The following is a 22,612-nucleotide window of genomic DNA, read 5'->3' on the forward strand; positions in this document are numbered from 1 at the left end:
CAAGGGGGTCCAAAATTGTTGTCACAGGGGCACTGCCCCCCCCCAGAACCGCTAGTGCTTACGCACATGATTTACCTCCAAACTCCATTTAAGGGAACTGAGGTGAGGTCTCATAGTTATTCTACATGCAGTCAGATATGATTTGGCAAGGTAGTGTCACAACGTCCACAGAAGGTGGCGCCGGGCTGCGTCCCGTCCCTTAGTATTTTTGGATCTGTTCTCCTTTTGTATTATTGTGCACCATGCCTTATTGCGAAATTTTTTCAAGGCTTGATTAAACGTGTGTTTCACGGACGTCAGTCTCCTGCGCCTGACATCACCCCTCCTGCTATCCAAGTGTTTCGTGACAGGTAGGCCTTTCTCATCTCCAACTAACTTCATTGACAAGAAACAAGGACATCAATAAAATGGTTATGTCAGTTGAGATGGTTGGATTGCATCCAGTGAGTGAATGATTCTGTTGTCTTCATGCAGCATATTTCCCTTCACAGATAATCACATAACTTCACAGTTAATACTTTGCACATGTTAAAGTAATTGCTTGTGTAATAGATTCAAATCTGACATATTTCAATAGAAAGAACAAAGAAAAGGTACCTTTTGACATACTGGACTTGGTTTCCCCCTTTACCCTTTAATGAATGAGAACTCCACTTCCTCTTCATTCTCTACATTGGTGACAAAGGTGGTCTCTGGCCTCTGTTGGAAGAGCGCCCCTGTTTGTATAGGGGTTTGTGTGGAGGACAGAGAGGAGTAATTATGAAGCCTTGTGTGTAAACATTTACATAGGGGGTGAACGATTTATACTACAGTAGGTGAATCCGTCCATGTGCATGTAAATATTTGCACAGGTGCCACGGCTGTATTGGAACAAGGACTGGTAGCATGCTGTTGTCATGTGCAACAGATCCCTAACAGACAAGGTTACTAAGAATTTAACTGTTTGGAATAATAGTGTCGTATAACAAATGTGACCTCGGGGAACAATCTATTGTTGTCTCTCACCTTTGCCCAACCGCTCCAAGGCCAAGAGTTCTGATATTTTCCGCTGGCACAACCTGTCAGCCTCACAGACAAAGACCAATAAATCATCAGCATAACTGTACTGCTGTGCCCATCCATTCGCCCACCCGCTCCCATCTGACCCATCTCCGCTTTCCAGCAGGTCAACACTAGATTCCCCTCTGGCTGCATGTCACCATAATGTATTATAACTGTGCCACACGTTGCCTAACTGCTATCTATAGCCTCTGCTATTCTCGTAGCTGTGAATAGCAATACAAACAGTGGATACCCTGTCAAGTGCATCTGCTCTGCACAGAGGAAAGGAAAGGGGGGGATTCGGTCTAGCTGCTACTGTACCTAAAGGAAATATCATCATGGATAAAATGTCATGCTAGGACATGAGATATTTTGATCTGACTCAGCACTTCGTCACTCTTGACAAATGCAAATGTGCTGTTTGAACACTTCAGTTGAGGCGATGGAGCCAAGCAGCTGCCCTGGCTCAGGGACCGACAGTGACAAACCTGCCCTCGGCAAGCCTTTGGACTCAGGGATGGACAGCCTGAAAGTGAGAGTTGACGGGAGCGTTTTTGTGGTGAACAAAGCCCTACTCGAGCAGCACTGTGAGTACTTCCGAGCTCTCTTCCAGTCGGGAATGCGGGAATGCCAACAGGATGAGGTCCATCTGCAAGGACTGAGCGCCCGGGGATTTGTGTTGGCGCTCCGGGTCCTGGACGGGGATCGCCCCATCCTGGGTGGTGACGAGATCGTGGAAGCCATAGAGTGTGCCACCTTTCTACAGGTGGAGTCTGTGACAAAGCACCTGACCAATATCATCAACTCAGAGAACTGCTTGTTGATGTACCACATGGCCGCGACCTACGGTTTATGGGATCTCTCCCATCAAGCTGCTTTATTCATTAAAGACATGTACTCGGACCTGAAGGAGGATGTTGTGAGCACCTTACCAGAAGACCTAGTGGAGTACGTTGAGTCTCTCATCCCCAGTCGGTATGTCACAGTCTGCAGCCACTCTCCTACCGTCGAGCAGGTCCAAGACTGTCAGAGGACGGTCTGCTACCTGGATGACGAAGATAGAGAATGGAAGGTGCTGAGTCACCTACCCTTAAACACAAGCACCACTATGGCAGGTGTGACCGTGCTAGACAACAAGCTGTACATTATAGGAGGCGTCCACGACGTCAGCAAGAAAGTTGTGGACTCTGGCTTCTGCTACGACCCAGAGAGTGACTCCTGGTCCACTATTTCGAGTCCCCAGCAGCCACGCTACAACTTTACGTTAGTGGGCCACGAAGGCTGCCTCTACGCCATCGGTGGGGAGTTCGACCGGAAGTCCATGGCATTGGTGGAGAAGTACAGTGTCTCCACGGCCACCTGGCGCTGCGCCGCTAATCTCCCCTGCAGAGCCGCCAACGTGGCCTCCACCAAAGCCATGAGCCGCATCTTCATCTGCCTCTGGAAACCCAAGGGCGTTACGGAGATCCACGAGTACGTCCCTGAGAGGGACCAATGGGTCCTGGTCACCACGCTAGTCCGTGACCAGAGCTATGGCCACTGCATGGTGGGCCACAGGGACAATTTGTATGTCATGCGCAACGGGCCCTGCGAAGACTTCCTGATGTGTGTGATGGACTGCTACAACCTGACTACGGGTCAGTGGACAGCCTTGCCGGGGCAATACGCAAACAGTAAAGGAGCCCTGTTCACATCGGTAGTAAGAGGGGACTCAGTGTTTACCCTCAACCGCATGAGGACGACGGAGTTCGCCGTGGAGGAGTACAGATGGAAAACCAAGAGAGAGACCAAGGGCTTCGGGCGAATCGGCTCCATGTACACGTTTCTCATGAGACTGCCCAAGGCCAAGACTGTGGGAAACACTGAGGTGTTGACGGACGGGCTGGAGTTTGGGAATCGGATCGACCACAGACGCAGAGACTCTCTGCTACAATGCTTTGACTGACTTCCTGTGAATAAGTTTAGTCTTTTAATATCTCCTGACAATCCAACAACAGGACAATGAACTAGAATGCTTTGACTGACTTCTTGTGAATAGGTTTAGTATGTTACTTAAGCCACTTTTAGTAGGCAAACGTGAAACGTTGCAGAAAGAAATGTCATGAATATAGCTGACGATTCCTTTTTCTACATGTCAGAGAGGCATGTTTGTTCTTCATAGCATATTTCTATCTGAATATTACACAGCGTTGTGCCGTTCTGAATGTACTCTTGCGGTCTCTCTCTACAAATCAACAAATGAGCTAAAGATGTAAATGTCAGAGACAACAGTAATTTGTAAACATTAAAGTTTGCTTCATTCATGACAAGTTGGAAACTCGGAACCTCTGAGTTAAAATTAATTAACTTATTGGTTGATTTGGATACTTTCCAAGTGGGAAATATCAGTTTCCTAGTTTCCACATGTCATGAATGCAGCATATAGTTCTTGAGAACGGCAGCGTAGCCTAGTGGTTAGAGTGTTGGACTAGTAACCGTAAAGGTTGCAAGATCAAATCCCTGAGCTGACAAGGTACAAATCTGTCGTTCTGCCCCTGTCGTTCTGTTCTTAGGCCGTCATTGAAAATAAGAATTTGTTCTTAACTGACTTGCCTAGTTAAATAAAGGTAAAATAAAAAATAAATGTGTTGCCTCAAGTAGCCTTCTGGGTAATTTGACTCTGTATCCAAGTAAAGTGTACTATAATCAAGTGATTCATTACATTGAGTTGACACAGCCCTATCAGAGAGCTCTTTCCATGAAAGCCAAACACATGTTCAGTAATGTACGTAAAGACTGAAATCCTTTCCTGTTTTTACAACAAACAAACCATTTATAACCCAGGCTCAGGTCCCCAAGGCATTCGTTGCTAGAGAACAGGGTAAGATAAGCCTGGCAGTGTTCACGCTGTACAATAAAACATTTCTGTAACGAGTGCATGTTTGCTGCCGTCTCGGGACAGGTATCCCTTGAAGGAGAGATTTGTATTCTCCATGGGAACACCTGTGTAAATACAGGATGATAGGAGAATTCAAATGAACAGATTGTCTTTGGCAGAAGATATATGAAATAATTGTCTTTTTAATGATCAAATAAAACACTGTTCAAATAATGTGTTAATGGGTGAGGAATGTTGCTAATGATGTGCAGATTTTTCCACTTATCAAATTATATAACCATTCATTTCCCCAACAGTTAACAGGCAAAAATCTCCCTTGATGATATAAGAATGGTTCTTTCCCTCATTATTTAGCCTACAGCAGTGGAGACTGGTGAGGGAGGACGGCTCATAATAATGAATGGAATCAAACAAATGGAAACCTGGTGTTTGATGTGTTTAAGACCATTCCATATATTCAGTTCCAGCCATTACTATCAGACTGTCCTCCCCATTTAAAGTGCCACCAGCCACCACTGGTCTACAGTCTGTTAACAGTCTATGAGGGAAGTTCATTAATAGCAAAGTGATAAAAGAAATGCTCTCTTGACCAAATATAGAGGACCTCTAAAGCTCTCCCGGTCCATCAACAGAAGATACACATCTTTAATAGACGCCGACTCTTCCCTTTGCTTCGCTGCTCCCATCTAAGTTCTGCCGTGGCTTTGATAGTCAAATAACAAACCTGTATTGTGGTAACCCCGCCCGTCCGTCCGTCGTCAGCGGAGAAAGCATGGCAAAAATGTGGAAGTGTATCCCACATATATTAAGACCTAATATGATGTGGGTACCATGAGACATGAGTATGATATTACAAGTATATTGAATTTTGATTCATCAGAAATGTTTTTTTTTGTAACATCTGAAAACAGAAATCTCAATTCTCATACGCATTTGATCTGTACACAATAGTTTTGTATCATAGGCAAAAACAAATCAAATGAATACAAAATACATTCAATACATTTTCAAGTGCAAGTTACAGTATGTACAACTTCAAGTGGGTCATATCAGACAATCTGCCATATAGAAAAACATTTACAAGCTTCTTTCAGGTTTCGATCTTTTACCCCATACACACACCCTACAAATACAGATAATGACTTACCAGTAACACAGTCTGCATCCCAAATGGTACTCTATTCCCTATATAGTGCACTACGTTTAAACAGAGCCTATGGGCCCTGGTGAAGAGTAGTGCACTATAAAGGGAATAGGGTGCCATTTGGCATGTAACCATAGTCTACTGGATTTGATTTAATTACAGATCGAACTTAAGTTCAAAATACTACATGACAAATGCTGTGACACTTGAAATTGACAAAGAAAATTGACAATGGGCAAATCACATCAAACATTGTCAAAACCTGAAATGTAATAAAACAATGTAATAAATTGATTGTCTGTAAATTGTATTGTTTAAGTTTTACTTTTCCTAGAAGGCCACTGTTCATTTCCTGATTTGCTAGAATGTGTAGTTTTAGTGTGCTCCAGTCAATCAACAGTGTTTCAACATGCAAATTGCAATTTGCAAATGACATATCATTAAAAGGGATAGTTCACTGAAAACTCATCATCATCATCATTTTTGCTCTGGACTGATATTGCTCAGTCTTGAAGACTTGACTGATGACATACACAATTTTGGGGGATTGTATTAACAGTGGACTAATGAACCAAATAGTAAAATATAGTTTGAGTAAACTATCCCTTTAATATGATACATTAGCTAACATAATTGTTTGTAGTAAACAGGCAAGTAAACAGGAACTGTGTTTGTGTTGGTGCATGTATGTCTCCTACAATGTATTTTTCGTGGGAGCAGACATTGACCCTGTCATGCCACACGCATCATCAGCTCTTCCAGGGCCCTCTCGCGGTGGTTCTCGTGGACTAACAGAACCTCTTTGATAGCGTTCTGCTGGAAGCCCATCTCATTGAACTGAGCCAGCAGGTGAAGAAACTCCTCAGCCTGAGGGGAGAGAGAGAGGAGATACCATCAGATGATAGAGCAGCTTTTACAGTTAAAGGGATAGTTCACCCAAAGGACATGTTGATTTTCTTACCCTTTTAGCAGTTTATGGACAAGGTAAGACAACACTCCGTGCTTTGGTTTTGTTTACCTGGCCACGGTCTCCAATTGCTTACTTTTTAGCATTCGGAAGGTAAAGAAGCCAATATGTCATTTGTATTTTGGGTGAACTATTCCTTTAAATCCAGCAGTACAATTCAATTCAAATTGATTTGTTGTTCATTAGAGGAAAGCTGTGAGGTAAACAGAGAATACCAAGATAAATAAATGAATAATCTATGATGTTTACCTTAGTCTCACAGTTTTGGAACATCTCCAGGGCCTCCTCCACCTGAGCCTCGTCGTAGCCCCGCTCACACAGTCTGTCACAGGCCACCAGATAGCGCAGGATCTGCACACAACAACCACAACAACACAGATTACTAAGACTAATAGCATTACTGTCAGTTAGCAGGTAAACAGTTGCCTGGGTAACTGTCTGTCTCTGCACTCAACAGCAGTCTGAAAGCCAAATATATTCAAGAGACGAGCATTAGACACAAAGCAGCCACAAACATGGTTGACAAGGTGATTCGAAGAATACCTGCTCCACACCATCACTGACCTCAACTGACTTGGATATTTGATTTTCATATTGTCCTTTCCAGCACGGCTTCAGTAACTATGGTGGATGTGTAACCATGTCAGTGCAGTACAGATTGGTAGTGTGAAAAGGGTAAATGTTTCAGTGTAACTGAATATTAACTGATGTGGTTATTGTGAATCTGCCACTGTGCTCTGTGGTGTTCTATATCAATATGTGTGTTATTATGGCAACAGTCCAATTACGCCTAACACAGCAGTATCTTTAACAGATTATTATAAAATCAGATCATATTTCTGTGTGACAACTTGGTCACACTCTCTCTCTCACACACACACACACACACACACACACACACACACACACACACACACACACACACACACACACACACACACACACACACACACACACACACACACACACACACACACACACACACACACACACACACACACACACACACAAGGATGAGGAAGACACATTAGGTGATTCCATTGACACATTATATATAACAATAATCTGATAGGCCATTCTTGTGCTAATGACATCACTCTGAAAAGGAGAAGAACTGATCTGAGATCAGCATGGTGAAAGGTAATATGTGTGAGAGCAGCGTGACCCATGGCCCTGCTTTAACATGTTGAGCTGGGAGGGAGAGAGAGGACAGGGGATTACACTGATTAAATAGGTAATTGATTAAAGAGTTGATCCCTGTTAATGTAACTCTCCAGCTGCGAGAGTGAGAGGAGCCAGAGGCAGCCCCTGAGTGAGAGAGAGAGAGGAGCCAGAGGCAGCCCCTGAGAGAGAGAGAGAGAGAGAGAGAGGAGCCAGAGGCAGCCCCTGAGTGAGAGAGAGAGAGGAGCCAGAGGCAGCCCCTGAGAGAGAGAGAGAGAGAGAGAGAGGAGCCAGAGGCAGCCCCTGAGTGAGAGAGAGAGAGGAGCCAGAGGCAGCCCCTGGGAGAGAGAGAGGAGCCAGAGGCAGCCCCTGAGAGAGAGATAGGAGCCAGAGGCAGCCCCTGAGAGAGAGAGAGAGAGAGAGAGAGAGAGAGGAGCCAGAGGCAGCCCCTGAGAGAGAGAGAGAGAGAGAGAGAGAGAGAGGAGCCAGAGGCAGCCCCTGAGAGAGAGGAGCCAGAGGCAGCCCCTGAAACTATATATGACTCTGCTGAGAACACATAATACTGAGCAGGTTGTGGAAACTTTGGAGTATCTGGTATCTATTTTTACAACGTTGTTTTTTTACCCTCCTCCTCTCTCCCTCTTCATAGGCAAATGGCATCAAATACGAGCCGGGCTGCGGGGAGCTAAAACCATATGTTCTGCTCTGCTGTTAAACACCAAAGCCAACTGAGGTAGATGCACACTGTCAGATGGGGAAAAGTTGAGTGTGCTGGCAGCATGTCCGGCTACGTGGACTCAGTGCTCAGAAATGTGGCACTGTAGCAAATTACACAAACCTGGGGCTTTTGGTTGTATGTATTTGTATTTATTAAGGATCCCCATTAGTTCCTTCCAAGGCAGCAGCTACTTTTCCTGGGGTCCAGCAACATTAAGGCAGTTACAGTGTATACACAATTAAAAATATTACATGACATTACATTTCATAACACGGGTCTTGAGCAATACATTCCTTGCGATTTAACATTTCGGAACTTATTGTACCGTTACAATATGAAGCACAGAGCTAGGTTGACATACTATTCCAAATACTTTAGCTGGACTTGATTGAGTTTGCTTGGTGCAATGGAACCAATAGAATAGTCACAAAAGTACAATCCCCGCCCATCTGGCATTCCAGGTAGGCTAAAGCAAACGCTGTTACTATTTGAAAGATTTCAAATCGTATGTGAACCCAGGTGTGATGCAGCATTAGGGATATCAGACTTGGTTGGCTTGGAACAGAATAACACAGAGACGTCCAGGGGATAAAGGGATATGGTGGAGTCTTTGAAGCACGTCTCCAGTCTGTTGAAGCAGCAGAGGATTAGGGATGTTTAGTGATCTGCTCTCTTTACTTAGACAGGACCGCTAAGCCTGAGCTAAGGGCCTCTTTACACTAGTCTGACTACACATACTAGTTCCAGGACACATACTGCTGTTGTGTATTAGAGTCCGTCTCTTTCCCAAGCCAAGTCTGATGGTAATGTGGGAAACATCTACAACACATACCCCTTTTTACATGTTCTGTGTAAAGCATAGAATGTATGGTGGAAATACAATGGCTTTGATGCCACATGTCCCAGCAAAAATTACCTTAATTACCTTTTTATTCTGTAAGCCAAATAAAAAATGAAAGGTTTTTAAAATGTCCACTCATTTGTGAATCGTTGCATTAATCAAGTGTGCAACATTACGTGCAATATGGTTCAGATGACAAGCGCCTGTATACTTTGAATTGCTATACTTATTTTGTTTGTCTATATACAATGGTATTTATGGTATGCTAATAGCTGGCCAAAAATTTGAAGCAGGAATGTGGCTTTGGCCACACCACATCCAAGGCAAGTGTAAGGATAGTGTAAACAAAAGTTGCAAATCAGATGTTGAAGAGAGATAAATCTTATTACACATATTTGAGTTATGTAAAAGAAAAACAGCCTAGGAGAGGACACGACGGAGAGAGAGACTCCAGAGACCAAAGAGATCAAATTTGTACTTTAAATAACTTTTACTGAGTATAACTGAAAAAATATTTTTAAAAGGTTAATAAGACAAAGATATACATCTATTGTGCATTGGCAATATTTCCTTATTTATTTCATGATGATAAATCTTATTGAATTGAATGGCGAAGGTGCATAAAGATGTGTCATGCCCTGACCTGAGAGAGATGTTTTGTTTCTCTATTTTGGTTAGGTCAGGGTGTGATTTGGGTGGGCATTTGAGATTTGTAGTTCTTTGTTCTATTCTATGTTTTCTATTTCTATGTTGTCAGGTTCTAGTTTTGTATTTCTATGTTGGGTTTTCTTTGGGATGATCTCCAATTAGAGGCAGCTGGTCCTCGTTGTCTCTAATTGGAGATCATACTTAACTTTTTAAGGTATAGGGGGCAGTATTTTCATTTTCGGATGAAAAGCGTGCCCAGAGTAAACTGCCTAATACTCAAGCCCAGAGTCAAATAGTTGCATATTAATAGTAGATTTGGATAGAAAACACTCTGAAGTTTCTAAAACTGTTTGAATGATGTCTGTGAGTATAACAGAACTCATATGGCAGGCAAAAACCTGAGGAAAATCCAACCAGGAAGTGGGAAATCTGAGAATTGTAGTTCTTCTTTTGAATCCCTATCAAAACTACAGTGTCTGTGGGGTCACGTTGCACTTCCTAAGGCTTCCATTTGCTGTCAACAGCCTTTAGAAACGTGTTTCACCCTTCTCCTGTTACTGGGCAGAAAATAGGAGCTCAGTCAATGAGTGGACTGCCTATGGACAAAGGACTTGGTGATGCACGAGCCCGCCAGCGCACCGTTCCTTCTTTTTCTTCTTGAATGAATACGCTATTGTCCGGTTGGAATATTATCGACGTTTTAGGTTAAAAAGACCCTAAGGATTGATTGTAAACAACGTTTGACATGTTTCTACAAACGGTAATGTAACTATTTGACTTTTCGTGTCTGGATTTACGCTTGCGCGTTATGCCTTTGGATAGTGATCTGAACGCACAAACAAAACGGAGGTATTTGGACATAAATATGGAGTATTTCGAACAAAAAGAACATTTCTTGTGGAAGTAGCAGTCCTGGGAGTGCATTCTGACGAAGATCAGCAAAGGTAAGAGAATATTTATAATACTAATTCTGAGTTTAGTTGACCCCAGAACTTGGCGGGTATCTGTATAGCTTGCTTTGATGGCGAGCTTTGTACTCAGAATATTGAAAAATGTGCTTTCTCCGTAAAGCTATTTTCAAATCTGACACAGCGGTTGCATTAAAGAGAAGTATATCTATAATTCTTTTAATAACTATTGTAAAGTTTTATCAACGTTTATGATGAGTATTTTTGTAAATTGATGTGCACATTCACCGGGGGTTTTGGTGGGAATACATTTTCTGAACATCATGCGCCAATGTAAAATGGGTTTTTTGGATATAAATATGAACTTTATCGAGCAAAACATACATGTATTGTGTAACATGAAGTCCTATGAGTGCCATCTGATGAAGATCATCAAAGGTTAGTGAATATTTTAGCTGTATTTTTGGTTTTTGTGATGCATGTCCTTGCTTGGAAAATGGCTGTGTGGTTTTTCTTGTGAAGTTTATGTCCTAACATAATCTAATTTTATGCTTTCGCCATAAAGCCTTTTTGAAATTGGACAATGTGGTTAGATTAACGAGAAGTTTATCTTTAAAATGGTGTAAAATAGTTGATTGTTTGAGAAAATAAAATTATGAGATTTTTGCTGTTTTGTATTTCGCGCCATGCTATTTCACTGGCTATTGAATAGTGTGTCCCGCAGGTGGGACGGTAGCGTCCCACGTGGCCCTGAGACGTTAAGTAGGGTTTTCCACCTGGGTTTGTGGGAGATTGTTTTTGAGTAGTGTATGTTTCACCCCTGTGTCACGGTTTGTTGTTTTTGTTCTTTCAGTTTATTTTGTATGTATCGCATAGTTTCACGCTGAAAATAAAATGTGGAACGACACACACGCTGCACTTTGGTCTAGTCCTTTTGACGACCGTGACAAGATGGCAGAATTCAGATATGACTTTTTAGCACGATCCACAGATAGTTTTTTTTAACTACGGCGCACGACATGGTTCAATGTGCCAATAAATCAGCACAATCTACTTTTTCGTTTTTTTAATTGCCGGCGTCCTGAAGCTAAAATTGGGATCATGTATACTCTACTGACGAACATTAAAAAAGAGTCATGGAGCGCAATGTACAATACGGCAAACTTAGCAAAGCAAGGATTTGTGGCAAGTACATGGGGGTCGCCATCTTTATGCACCTCTGTTATTGAAAAAGAGAACAGAGAGAGAGACTAGAAGATGTGGCTGGCAGGATCGGAGAGAGCTCTGTTTCAACTACATTTTATGACAATGTCTTATTAGGCTCGAACACAATTGGCTGCTACATCATCATATCACTCTGTGCGGTGTGTCAATGATGTCATGTAAAAACACATATTGCTGTGGATAAAAGCCTCTGCTAAATGTCCATAGCGTTGTGCTGACCACAGAATTAAACAGAGCACTAGAATGGACATTGGCATCCCGGCGACACAACTACATGATGGCCATCTTGGTCAGAGAAACTTTCATTCTAGAAACTGGTCAAATTCATGTCTATGAAATGTTTGTGACTGTGTTTTGAGACGGACCTGTTCTGGGCTCTGCTGGCCGGTCTTCTGCAGGGCGATGATGGCGGTGCGGAGCGGATAGCCCCTTTCAGTGATGGCTTGCAGCAGCTCTCTCTCCTCGGGGCTCAGCGCGGACAGCAGCTCCACCGAGTCCAGCACTGACGCGGCGTGGGAACCCAGGGGTCGTGAGGTCACCGAGGGAAGGGCCGGCAGGCAGAAATACGGACTCAGGGACTGCACACATGGGGGAAGAGCAGAGGAGAGAGTGTGAGAGAGAGTGAGGGGGAGGGGAGGTGGGGAGTTTGTGAAAGATAACCAACCTCATAAAGGGAGAGGGTTAGCCTGAAACCCCAGCCTGACTAATGCCTCTCTAGTTGCCTGTAGATTGACAACCTGACTGACAGCCTGTGCGTGGAACTGGCAACGTTCACGCAACATGAGTGCAACATTTATAGTGTATGACAGCACCGAAACGTACACGGCTGGCTAACCTTGAAACACTGGTTTGCTGAGAAATACATTTCCCTGAGTAATTCCACTCGCTAATCCTGATGAACTAATAATAACTTGAGACGATTCCAAGGACAGACTTTACGCTAGCTATATTTAGAGCACACATCCCTCAAAACATTTGAGAAATGTGAATTGGGAAAAAACCTTTATACTCAGGAGGATCTGTTTTCTCTATCAACTAACATACTATATACAATTTGCTTTACAAAAATATGAATTTCATTTGTTTTTTGTAAAAATGTATTTTACAAATATATCTAAAAGTTTCAAGTTCATCTGAAATACAATCTAGCATATTTCCAGTCAACATATCTACTGTATCTGGAGTCCAAGTTGAGCAAATCCCACATGAGCTTGTTGAGCTGTGGTTGGCATTAGAATACGTCTGATACTTAGTGTGGGGGTTTAAATACCTCCCTCATCTTTTTCCAGGCCCATGCTGCTCCGAGGCAGAGCCAGTTAGAGAACCGTCACACTGCCCACTGAGGACATCTGGTTTGGTGCTTTAGTTTTTAAAGACAGCACATGGGAACTAGGAAGTGAGGCCTTGAACTACACAGCCTAGAGAAAATGTTCTTTTAAGAAATGGGAAAACATTCCTACTTATTGATAGAGGCATACCCGGGGGTAACTGAACCCATTCCTACTAATATAAAACAAGGGGATTGATGAATAGAATAGTCTACTGTGCTAGATAATATTGAGCTTCTCAGTTGGACCATAACTAGGCAACAATAATGTAAAACGGACACTTTTATCCAAAGAGACTCTGGTTTTTGCGTGTGTCGATATTCATGATGGTGTACAGCTACAGAAGTTAACTAACGTTGGTGACAGTGGCTAGGTAAACCAATTCAAAGTATGGATTGTAGACCGCTTTCAGGGCAAGGAAATACATATAATTTTGTCATTTTGGTGAACTATCCCTTTAACTATCTAACAATACCAATTGATCTATGCATAGTCACTTTATGTACATGTACTACATGTACATATTACCTCAATTACCTCGACTAACCGGTGCCCCCACAGATTGACTCTGTACTGGTACCCCCTGTATATAGCCTCGCAACTGTTATTTTACTGCTGCTCTTTAATAATTTTTTACTTTTTTTATTAAAACTGCATTGTTGGTTAAGGGCTTGTAAGTAAACATTTCACTGTAAGGTTTACACCTGTTGTATTTGGTGCATGTGACAACTACAATTTGATTTGATTTGATTCTGAGCCTTCAATACCATTTCTCTACTATATTTCTCCTAATAGGAGGTCATGTCCGTACCGGATGGGTTGGCTTGTGGTGTCTGATGGAGGGGACATTCTCTGTGTTGGCCCTGGTCAATGGGTGTCTGGGTAGGGATGAGGAGGACAGCGGCTTGGGTCCTCCTGGGGGGCAGGGGGTCCCCTGGCTACACTCTCTGGAGGTCTCGAGAACGGACAGCGAGTACTGGCGGAGGTTCTTCCTACGCTGGTAGGTCACCAGACCACTCTGAGAGCCAGGTAGGTTCAGGACGTTAGGGGTGCAGGTCTGCAGTGGGTTCCTCACCCCAGGAACACGCTGATCCGACCTGTACCCTGAACCAGACTCCGACGAAGAGCACTCCTCTTCCTCCTCGGAGTCGGAGATGACAAACTTGACCCGGGTGCGCATGTCAACTGGGTTCAGGCTGTGGGAGCGCTGGCGGGGGTTGGGCTCCCAGAAGTCAGAGCTGTGGCGGCTGGCCAGGCGGCTCTCCTGGGGGCTGCTGAAGAGGTGCCAGTAGGGTGGGCTGGAGGGGAGCACCTCGGATGGGGATCTGGGGCCGGGGGGTTGGGGCTGGCTGGGGTAACCTCCCTGGAGGCCCTGGAGCACCCAGTTCTCCAAGCTGAACATGTACTGTTGACAGAGGTGAAGATGGGTTGGTAAGTGGTTGTTGGTTGATGGGGTGGATGGATGAATGGAGTGTACTTTAAGAGAACCATTTAATCATGTTATGTCACTAACATATTTTTGAATACCAACCAATCAAATGGCGAACCAATCAAACAATCAATCAAGCAATTAATCAGGTAAGCAGTCATTCTAGCAAATGCTTCCTTCTTCCCTCAAAGCGCTTCACATTGTTAAGGTGTGTCACGCAACTCATCGACTCACCCACCGCCAATGTCTAACACCCACTCGGCTTTCCCTTAGCGATTTGGTCTTTCACTTGGCTCACACTTCTCCAATATCATGTGATTAAGGGAAGGAAGTGAGGAAGGAAGGATCCAATAAGGCCAAGGACGCAACACAGCAAATGTTTTACTATGAATTTTCCACCTTTTTGTCTACATTTATGGCTTTGTTTGCCTTCCCATCAATTTCCCAGACTGTAGGAAATATCCTTGCATGTGATGCCAAAAACCACGACACCACACATCAGATTGAAGCTTTTCTCTCTGTTAACAAGATGAATGAATTGATCCCTATAGAGGTGTGTGTGTGCGTGTGTGTGCTTGTGCGTGTGTTTTCAGAATTATACAAAGGTGCCTGCTTCAGCCCAGACTAGATGTTCTTTCCAAATAGCACCCCTGTTCCCTTTATATTCCCTGCACTACATATGAAATAGGGTCCCATTTGAGACAGAAGCTAGGTTCTGTTGGCTTTAGATGGATGAGACTGTCAAACTCAACTCTCCAGATCAGAGGAGGTGAAAATGAAATCTCGACATCAGGCTCCTATAATAATCACATTGGGTTTATCAGATTCTAAACCGCTGACTATGGCTTCAGGGTAATATTAACAATGAGGAGATGATGTATGTGTTGCAGGTGGCTGTCTGTTCCCTATATAGTATAATACTCTTCACCGGGGCCAATAGAGCTCCCATCAAAAGTAGTGCACTATATAGTGAATAGGGTGCCATTTGGGATGCATGGTCTGTCTCCCACAAGCTGGAAGAATAAAGAGACTTGCAGTATTGGGGCTTCGAGAGAAGTCGGAGAAACGTTAAGGTCTACAATGCCTTCTAATGTACATACTATATGCATTGCAAAGGCAGAAGTTAATAGACTATTTGTTTTTAGGACAATACCTATGAAATGATAATTCAAATCCAACCAAATACTTCCACAAATTAGCCTGTTCCCAAATCTGTTTATACTGACTTGCCAATGACCATAGAAGTAGGTGAGTATAGCACAAACAGAACTGGGACCAGGAAACCACCATTGTTGATGATGTTTTATTAATTATATAAAGGCCATGTCGTAAAGGTATTGATAAAAAAATCCCAGCAGAGTTTTTTTGGCCCCAGTATTTAGCTATGTTATAGCTTCAAACTGCAAAGCTATGTAGGGAGAACACTGTACACACTCTGTGTGTTGAGGCCACTGTGAATTTGGAAACAAACCTTACTCGAACCCTAACACGATTAAGGAGAAAGCTTGGCCGAGGTTTTGACAACTAAACCGAAGCAAGATATTTTCCCTTCTCTGTTAAATGCACAAACATTGACTGTATGGACAATGTCGGTGGTCACTGTGGGATTTAGGTTTGGCGGTGTAGCAGTGGACGGGGTCAAAGGTCACCCAGTATCATAATAGTCCTAATTACACTAAGAGAAGAGCAGGAGACGTCAGCCATTTTCCCATGAGTTTAACTTCTACCCAGTAAAAGACAACATTGGAAAACAGCGTGATTAAAACACCCCGTTATATATCTGTGTTGTATTTTGAGTGTTATGTTCTGTCGGTGTTGAATTTTGAGTGTTGTGTTCTGTCTGTGTTGTATTTTGAGTGTTGTGTTCTGTCTGTGTTGTATTTTGAGTGTTATGTTCTGTCTGTGTTGTATTTTGAGTGTTATGTTCTGTCTGTGTTGTATTTTGAGTGTTATGTTCTGTCTGTGTTGAATTTTGAGTGTTGTGTTCTGTCTGTGTTGTATTTTGAGTGTTATGTTCTGTCTGTGTTGTATTTTGAGTGTTATGTTCTGTCTGTGTTGTATTTTGAGTGTTATGTTCTGTCTGTGTTGATGTTCCAACCATGTGTAGAATGGCATTAAAGCTTTCTAGTGTCATCAACAAATAAATAAATGATAGCCACAAAGCCTATGTCCTATTAGAGATTTAGTTTTTTATACATCTCACCTCATCCTGTCATAATCACTGAACTGACAGAACTGGCAGAGAGATATTTTACGTTTTTTTTAATTTATTTATTTTTAAATCTTTATTTTAACAGGGAATACAGACTGAGACCTGGATCTCTTTTACGGCTGTGCCCTGTGTAAACATGTTGACATGTACAGTTTTAGGCATACAGACAAGAACATTTCAAACATACAAAACAAAGACACAATTCAACAGAAACAATCACAGACAACATCATATTGATCCTCCATAACATTTTTGAAATGGGCAAGGGACACCAGTGTCTAACTTAAGTTGGATCTGCAGTTTGTTCCATAAATAAGGTGCAAAGGAACTGAAGGCAGTCCTACCCAACTCTGTGGATCTGGTTTTAAAATTAGTATATCTAGTGGAAATTAATGATGATATATATGGAGGTAGTTTTAAAAGAAGTGCTTTATAAATAAACAAGAGAGCATGTTGCTCTCGCCTCACAGATAGAGAGGCCCAACCCACATGTTGATATGGGATACAGTGATGAGTTTTGTAACTATCACCCGTGATAAACCTGAGTGCACAATGGTAAATAGCATCCAGTGGTTTTAATGTGTTTGCCGATGCATGCATATAGATAATATCAGCATCATCTAAAACGGACATAAAAGAAGCCTGCACAATTTGTTTTCTATTTACGGAGGACAGACAAGCCTTGTTTCTGTAAAGGAACCCTATCTTGAATTTGAGCTTTTTCCCCAATTCAGTAACATGTTTTTTAAAAGAAAGCCTATCATCTAACCATACCCCTAAGTATTTATATGCAGAGACCTGTTTGATTTGAGTACCATCCAAGCTAGTGATTACAAGTGTTTCTAACTGAGAGTTTAGACCTAGAGAAAAACATGACATTTGTTTTCTTAGCGTTTAAAACAAGTTTAAGCTGTAAAAGAGACCCCTGTAGTATCCTAAAATCAGACTCCAACTGCATTAAAGCTTGGTCCGCTGTTGGAGCAATAGAGTACATCACTGTGTCATCTGCATATAAATGGAATTTACAATATCTGACATCATCACCAATGTTGTTTATATTTACATTTACATTTTACATTTTTTTATATAAAGTGAGAACAATAGTGGGCCAATTATTGAACCCTGAGGGACCCCTTTAAGTAACTGTAGGGGGTCAGACTTGACCCCGTCGACCATGACGGCCTGAGTTCTATCTTTAAGATAGTCATAAAACCATCGGCAGGCATCAGTGCCCAGTCCTATAGATGACAGCTTACTCAAAAGGATAGCATGGTCTACAGTGTCAAAGGCTTTTGACAAATCTACAAACAACGCAGCACAGTGCTTTCGATCATCTAAGGCATTTGCAATTTCATTTACAACAAGCATAGTGGCCGATGTGGTACTGTGTTTAGATCTAAAACCAGATTGATTGGTGCTAAGAATACTGTTAGCAGAAAGAAAAGATTGTAACTGTTTGTTGACTATAGATTCTAGGATCTTTGCCAGACAAGGGAGCCTATAGATGGGTCGATAGTTATCCAAATCACTACCGACACCTCCCTTATGTAATGGAAGAACAAAAGCTGCTTTCCACACCTTAGGGATATTTCCTGTGCTTAATGTTAGATTAGAAAGGTGTGTCACAGAACCAGCAATGATAGATGCAGCACACTTAAGTAAGTACGTGTCTAAATTGTCAGTGCCTAAGGATTTCTTAAGGAAGTAAGTAGGTGTTAAGTAGGTGTTAATGGTAGAGTGTCAAAGTGAACAGCATGGGGTCTGGGTTGTTCATATCATACTAAACAGCTCCTTGCAATGATTAGTGATAATGTGGAGTGATACAAGTGAATGGTGGTGATGTGTATTCTATCCTTAATCTCTTACACACACCAACCTCTGTCTCCTGCAGTATGGTGAGATAGTCTGGGACAGTGATGTCTGGGCCAGTGATCAGCTCCACCTCTTCCCTGGGCCCCTCCAGAGATCCCAGAAGGGTCTTAAAAGGAACCTCATCCAGACAGGACATCCTCCTGCTACTCTTCTGGTCACTGGGGGAGAAGGAGAGATGAGGAGTAGGGAGAGGAGGAGGGAGAGAGGAGGAAGATGAGGTGTAGGGAGAGATGAGGAGTAGGGAGAGGAAGAGAAGTAAGAGGAGGAGAGTGGAGGATTGGAGGAAGGAGAGATGTCAGTTTTCAACAGTCTACTATTGTCAATCATTGTAAACTGGACTCCAGCTGTTCCAGTAACTAGCATACAGTGTTGAGGTCTGGTACTGTCTTCCCTGTGGCTCAGTTGGTAGAGCATGGTGTTTGCAACGCGCCAGCATGGTGTGTGCAACGCCAGGGTTGTGGGTTTGATTCACATGGGGGGACAGTACAAACAAAAATGCATGAAATGAAATGCTCTGGATAAGAGCGTCTGATAAATGACTAAAATGTAAATGTACTGAGAGACAAGTGGTAAGGTGACAAGTGAGCTATATTGCCTCTCCTGAAATAAATTACCTGGTATCTCTGTCACATTTAGACAGGATTGGATCAGAGACCAAAACAGATTCTCCTCTTGATTCCCAGAAATCCCAGACTCTTACGCTTTTTCCTTTCTATATCGGTAGATTCTGTTACACAATCTAGGAGAGGGAAGTCTGGGGGTAGAGGATTAAGGATTATAAGGTACCACGTCTGACTCTCTCAGGCGTCAACACCTGATGCTCCTCTCCTATTGGCCGAAGGGGACGGAAAACACACGCACGCAAGGCAGAAAGCAAGCATGCACGCATGCATGCACACACACTGCCGTACGAAAGAAAGAATGCAAACACACACACACTCCAGTAAACCCTCCTTAAGCAGACAGGTGTTGTGAGGAGGCTAAAGCATCATCACAACTAAGCCCCTCCCACCACCACAGCTGATATCAACCCCAGTATGGCTGCTACTGTAGAATTAGAATTACTAGAAAGGAAAATAACCCTATTCTTTATATAGTGCACTACTTATCTCTGGTCAAAAGTAGAGCACTTTATTGGGCATATATAAAAGAGTGTGATTTGAGGCATGGCCAAACAGCTGAAAACAGTCATTGTTGCAAATAATGCATTTTTATGTGGCGCAGAATTCTTGGCCCGTATTCATAAAACGTCTCAGGATAGAGTACTGATCTAAGATCAGTTTTGCCTTTAAGATCATAATGAATAAGATTAGGCCTATGTGAACAGGCGGGACCTGATCCTAGATTGCTTTATGAATATTGGCCCGGATGTGAGAAGCTTTGATTGATCCAACATTCCTAATGGTACACCAATATGGCCACCGATGTACCCACCACGAGATGTTCATTTGAATGGGAATGTCTGCTCCACAGAACCATAATGAGTAGAATGAATGTCCTCATTCAAGTCAATGATGCCACAATGGGTGGACTGGCAGCCATTTTAAAAGTGTATCCATGAGGATGCAGTCAAACTTTGGTTTGAGGGGTTGTACCCATTTTAGCACTACTTGTTTTGATTCTATGGCTGCCCTTCTAGCTTCAAATGGCGCTGGACTAATGACCAGGCTGGAGACCTAAACAGACAGATGCCGGTTAAGCTTATTAACTTGTTTTTAAAACGCACGAAGGGCGAGACAATGGAAAGTTCAATGACAGTAGACTTACATTGTACAATATAATCGTCTGTTTCCATAGTTAAACTGCATCACTGGAAATGTTTAGTTTTTCAAAAGATGTTTTTTTAAGTAGGCCTATCTATCCTGTTTTAAATTAATAACCTATTCAGCAAATATTGTTGGATAATCCCAGAGTGGGGAAACACCTTCCATATTGTTTAACACTTGTAGACCTATTATGGCCATCATGCAAAGGTGAGGGAAAAATATGAGAAACACATGAGGAGAAGCACCAAACACATAACGCTATGACAGGTCATAATCCCCAGAAGACAACAGTGCCATACACAGGACATTGATTGATGCACAAGGGTTCAATAAGTCACAGTTGCCCAAAAGAAGCAAGATGAAAACTAGTGGTTACTTCTACTATATACTATCCTAACAATGAAGGGTAATATGAGGAACTATCATCTCCAGAGGAACTATCATCACCAGAGGAACTATCATCACCAGAGGAACTATCATCACCAGAGGAACTATCATCACCAGAGGAACTATCATCACCAGAGGAACTATCATCTCCAGAGGAACTATCATCACCAGAGGAACTATCATCAGCAGAGGAACAATCATCACCAGAGGAACTATCATCTCCAGAGGAACTATCATCACCAGAGGAACTATCATCAGCAGAGGAACGATCATCACCAGAGGAACTATCATCTCCAGAGGAACTATCATCAGCAGAGGAACTATCATCACCAGAGGAACTATCATCACCAGAGGAACGATCATCACCAGAGGAACTATCATCTCCAGAGGAACTATCATCACCAGAGGAACTATCATCAGCAGAGGAACGATCATCACCAGAGGAGCTATCATCTCCAGAGGAACTATCATCACCAGAGGAACTATCATCACCAGAGGAACTATCATCACCAGAGGAACTATCATCTCCAGAGGAACTATCATCTCCAGAGGAACTATCATCACCAGAGGAACTATCATCACCAGAGGAACTATCATCACCAGAGGAACTATCATCTCCAGAGGAACTATCATCACCAGAGGAACTATCATCACCAGAGGAACTATCATCACCAGAGGAACTATCATCACCAGAAGAACTATCATCACCAGAGGAACTATCATCTCCAGAGGAACTATCATCAGCAGAGGAACTATCATCAGCAGAGGAACGATCATCACCAGAGGAACTATCATCTCCAGAGGAGCTATCATCAGCAGAGGAACTATCATCACCAGAGGAACTATCATCACCAGAGGAACGATCATCACCAGAGGAGCTATCATCACCAGAGGAGCTATCATCTCCAGAGGAACTATCATCACCAGAGGAACTATCATCAGCAGAGGAACGATCATCACCAGAGGAGCTATCATCTCCAGAGGAACTATCATCACCAGAGGAACTATCATCACCAGAGGAACTATCATCACCAGAGGAACTATCATCTCCAGAGGAACTATCATCTCCAGAGGAACTATCATCTCCAGAGGAACTATCATCTCCAGAGGAACTATCATCACCAGAGGAACTATCATCACCAGAGGAACTATCATCACCTCTAGAAAAGCATTTGCTACTCAAACGATAGCACAAACATATCAAAACATCCTTATGTGAAAAAAACAGTTGGCGTGACATGAGGCGTTATCCTCATATTGTGTTATTGACTGTACGTTTGTTTATTCCATGTGTAACTCTGTTGTTTTTGTCGCACTGCTTTGCTTTATCTTTGCCAGGTCGCAGTTGTAAATGAAAACTTGTTCTCAGCTGGCCTACCTGGTTAAATAAAGGTGAAATAAAATAAATAAAATAAAAAATCATCAAGTAAATACTCAGACTCAACCAAATCCATATCATCAGAAAACATTTGCTACTCAAATAATCTGTCCATTTTTTTGTATGTACCTGTACTTGTTTCTGTGAGCAGTCCCCCTCTTCTCTGTAGTGCGTTCTTCCTCTCTCAGGCGTGGGTTACTGATGTCGTGTGTGTTGTTGCTGCCTCTCCCAACCTGTTGGTAATTAAGAGCAGTGGGCGTGAGGTCTGAGGATACAGAGGATTAGCCCTCCTGAATCACTATGCTACTGACATAACTCACTGACTTCAGCTGCTTACCTGCTGCTACCCAGGCACCTGTCGACTGGAAAGACCCAAGGAAAACCGCTCCCATTACACCATCACCACATCCCAAATGGCACCCTATTCTGGTATTCCCTATACACTGCATTATATAGGGAATAGGTATGGGCCCTGGTCAACAGTAGTGCACTACATAGGGAATAGGCTGCCATTTGTGACCACCCCCAGGGTATGTTAAGGAGGGTGGAGCATTGCAGAGAGTTCAGATATACATATATTTTATAGAACAGATATAACCCCAAACCATAACACATCTACCTCAAATACCTCTGCACATTGATCTGGTACTCCCTGTTTATAGCCTCCCATTGATCTGGTACTGGTACTCCCTGTATATAGCTCCACATTG

General features: G+C 42.8%; 2 protein-coding genes across 2 annotated transcripts; one reads left to right on the forward strand and one right to left on the reverse strand.

Annotated features, from left to right (window-relative positions):
• The first annotated feature begins 63 nt into the window (after nt 1-63).
• Nucleotides 64-4,140, forward strand: LOC106587704 (kelch repeat and BTB domain-containing protein 13). The gene is made up of 2 exons (XM_014176298.2): nt 64-150; nt 351-4,140. Exon 2 carries the CDS (start codon nt 1,448-1,450, stop codon nt 2,984-2,986), a length of 1,539 nt encoding a protein of 512 aa, XP_014031773.1. The 5' UTR covers nt 64-150; nt 351-1,447; the 3' UTR covers nt 2,987-4,140.
• LOC106587705 (ubiquitin-associated protein 1-like) lies at nt 4,082-22,228 on the reverse strand. Its single transcript, XM_045708853.1, has 6 exons — nt 22,032-22,228; nt 18,376-18,529; nt 13,670-14,263; nt 11,896-12,108; nt 6,280-6,381; nt 4,082-5,930 (listed from the first exon to the last, which is right to left on the reverse strand). Exons 2-6 carry the CDS (start codon nt 18,505-18,507, stop codon nt 5,796-5,798), a joined length of 1,176 nt encoding a protein of 391 aa, XP_045564809.1. The 5' UTR covers nt 18,508-18,529; nt 22,032-22,228; the 3' UTR covers nt 4,082-5,795.
• Between the last annotated feature and the right edge of the window lie 384 nt (nt 22,229-22,612).

This window comes from Salmo salar, chromosome ssa26 (assembly GCF_905237065.1).
Source record: "Salmo salar chromosome ssa26, Ssal_v3.1, whole genome shotgun sequence".
NCBI lineage: Eukaryota > Metazoa > Chordata > Actinopteri > Salmoniformes > Salmonidae > Salmo > Salmo salar.

Coding starts and splice junctions, on each gene's coding strand:
- LOC106587704 (XM_014176298.2), top strand. CDS start 1,448: ATGCAAATGTGCTGTTTGAACACTTCAGTTGAGGCGATGGAGCCAAGC.
- LOC106587705 (XM_045708853.1), bottom strand. CDS start 18,507: ATGTCCTGTCTGGATGAGGTTCCTTTTAAGACCCTTCTGGGATCTCTG. Junction 14,264..18,375: donor CCATACTGCAGGAGACAGAG/GTTGGTGTGTGT, acceptor CTCTGTCAACAG/TACATGTTCAGCTTGGAGAA. Junction 5,931..6,279: donor TCCAAAACTGTGAGACTAAG/GTAAACATCATA, acceptor CTCTCCCCTCAG/GCTGAGGAGTTTCTTCACCT.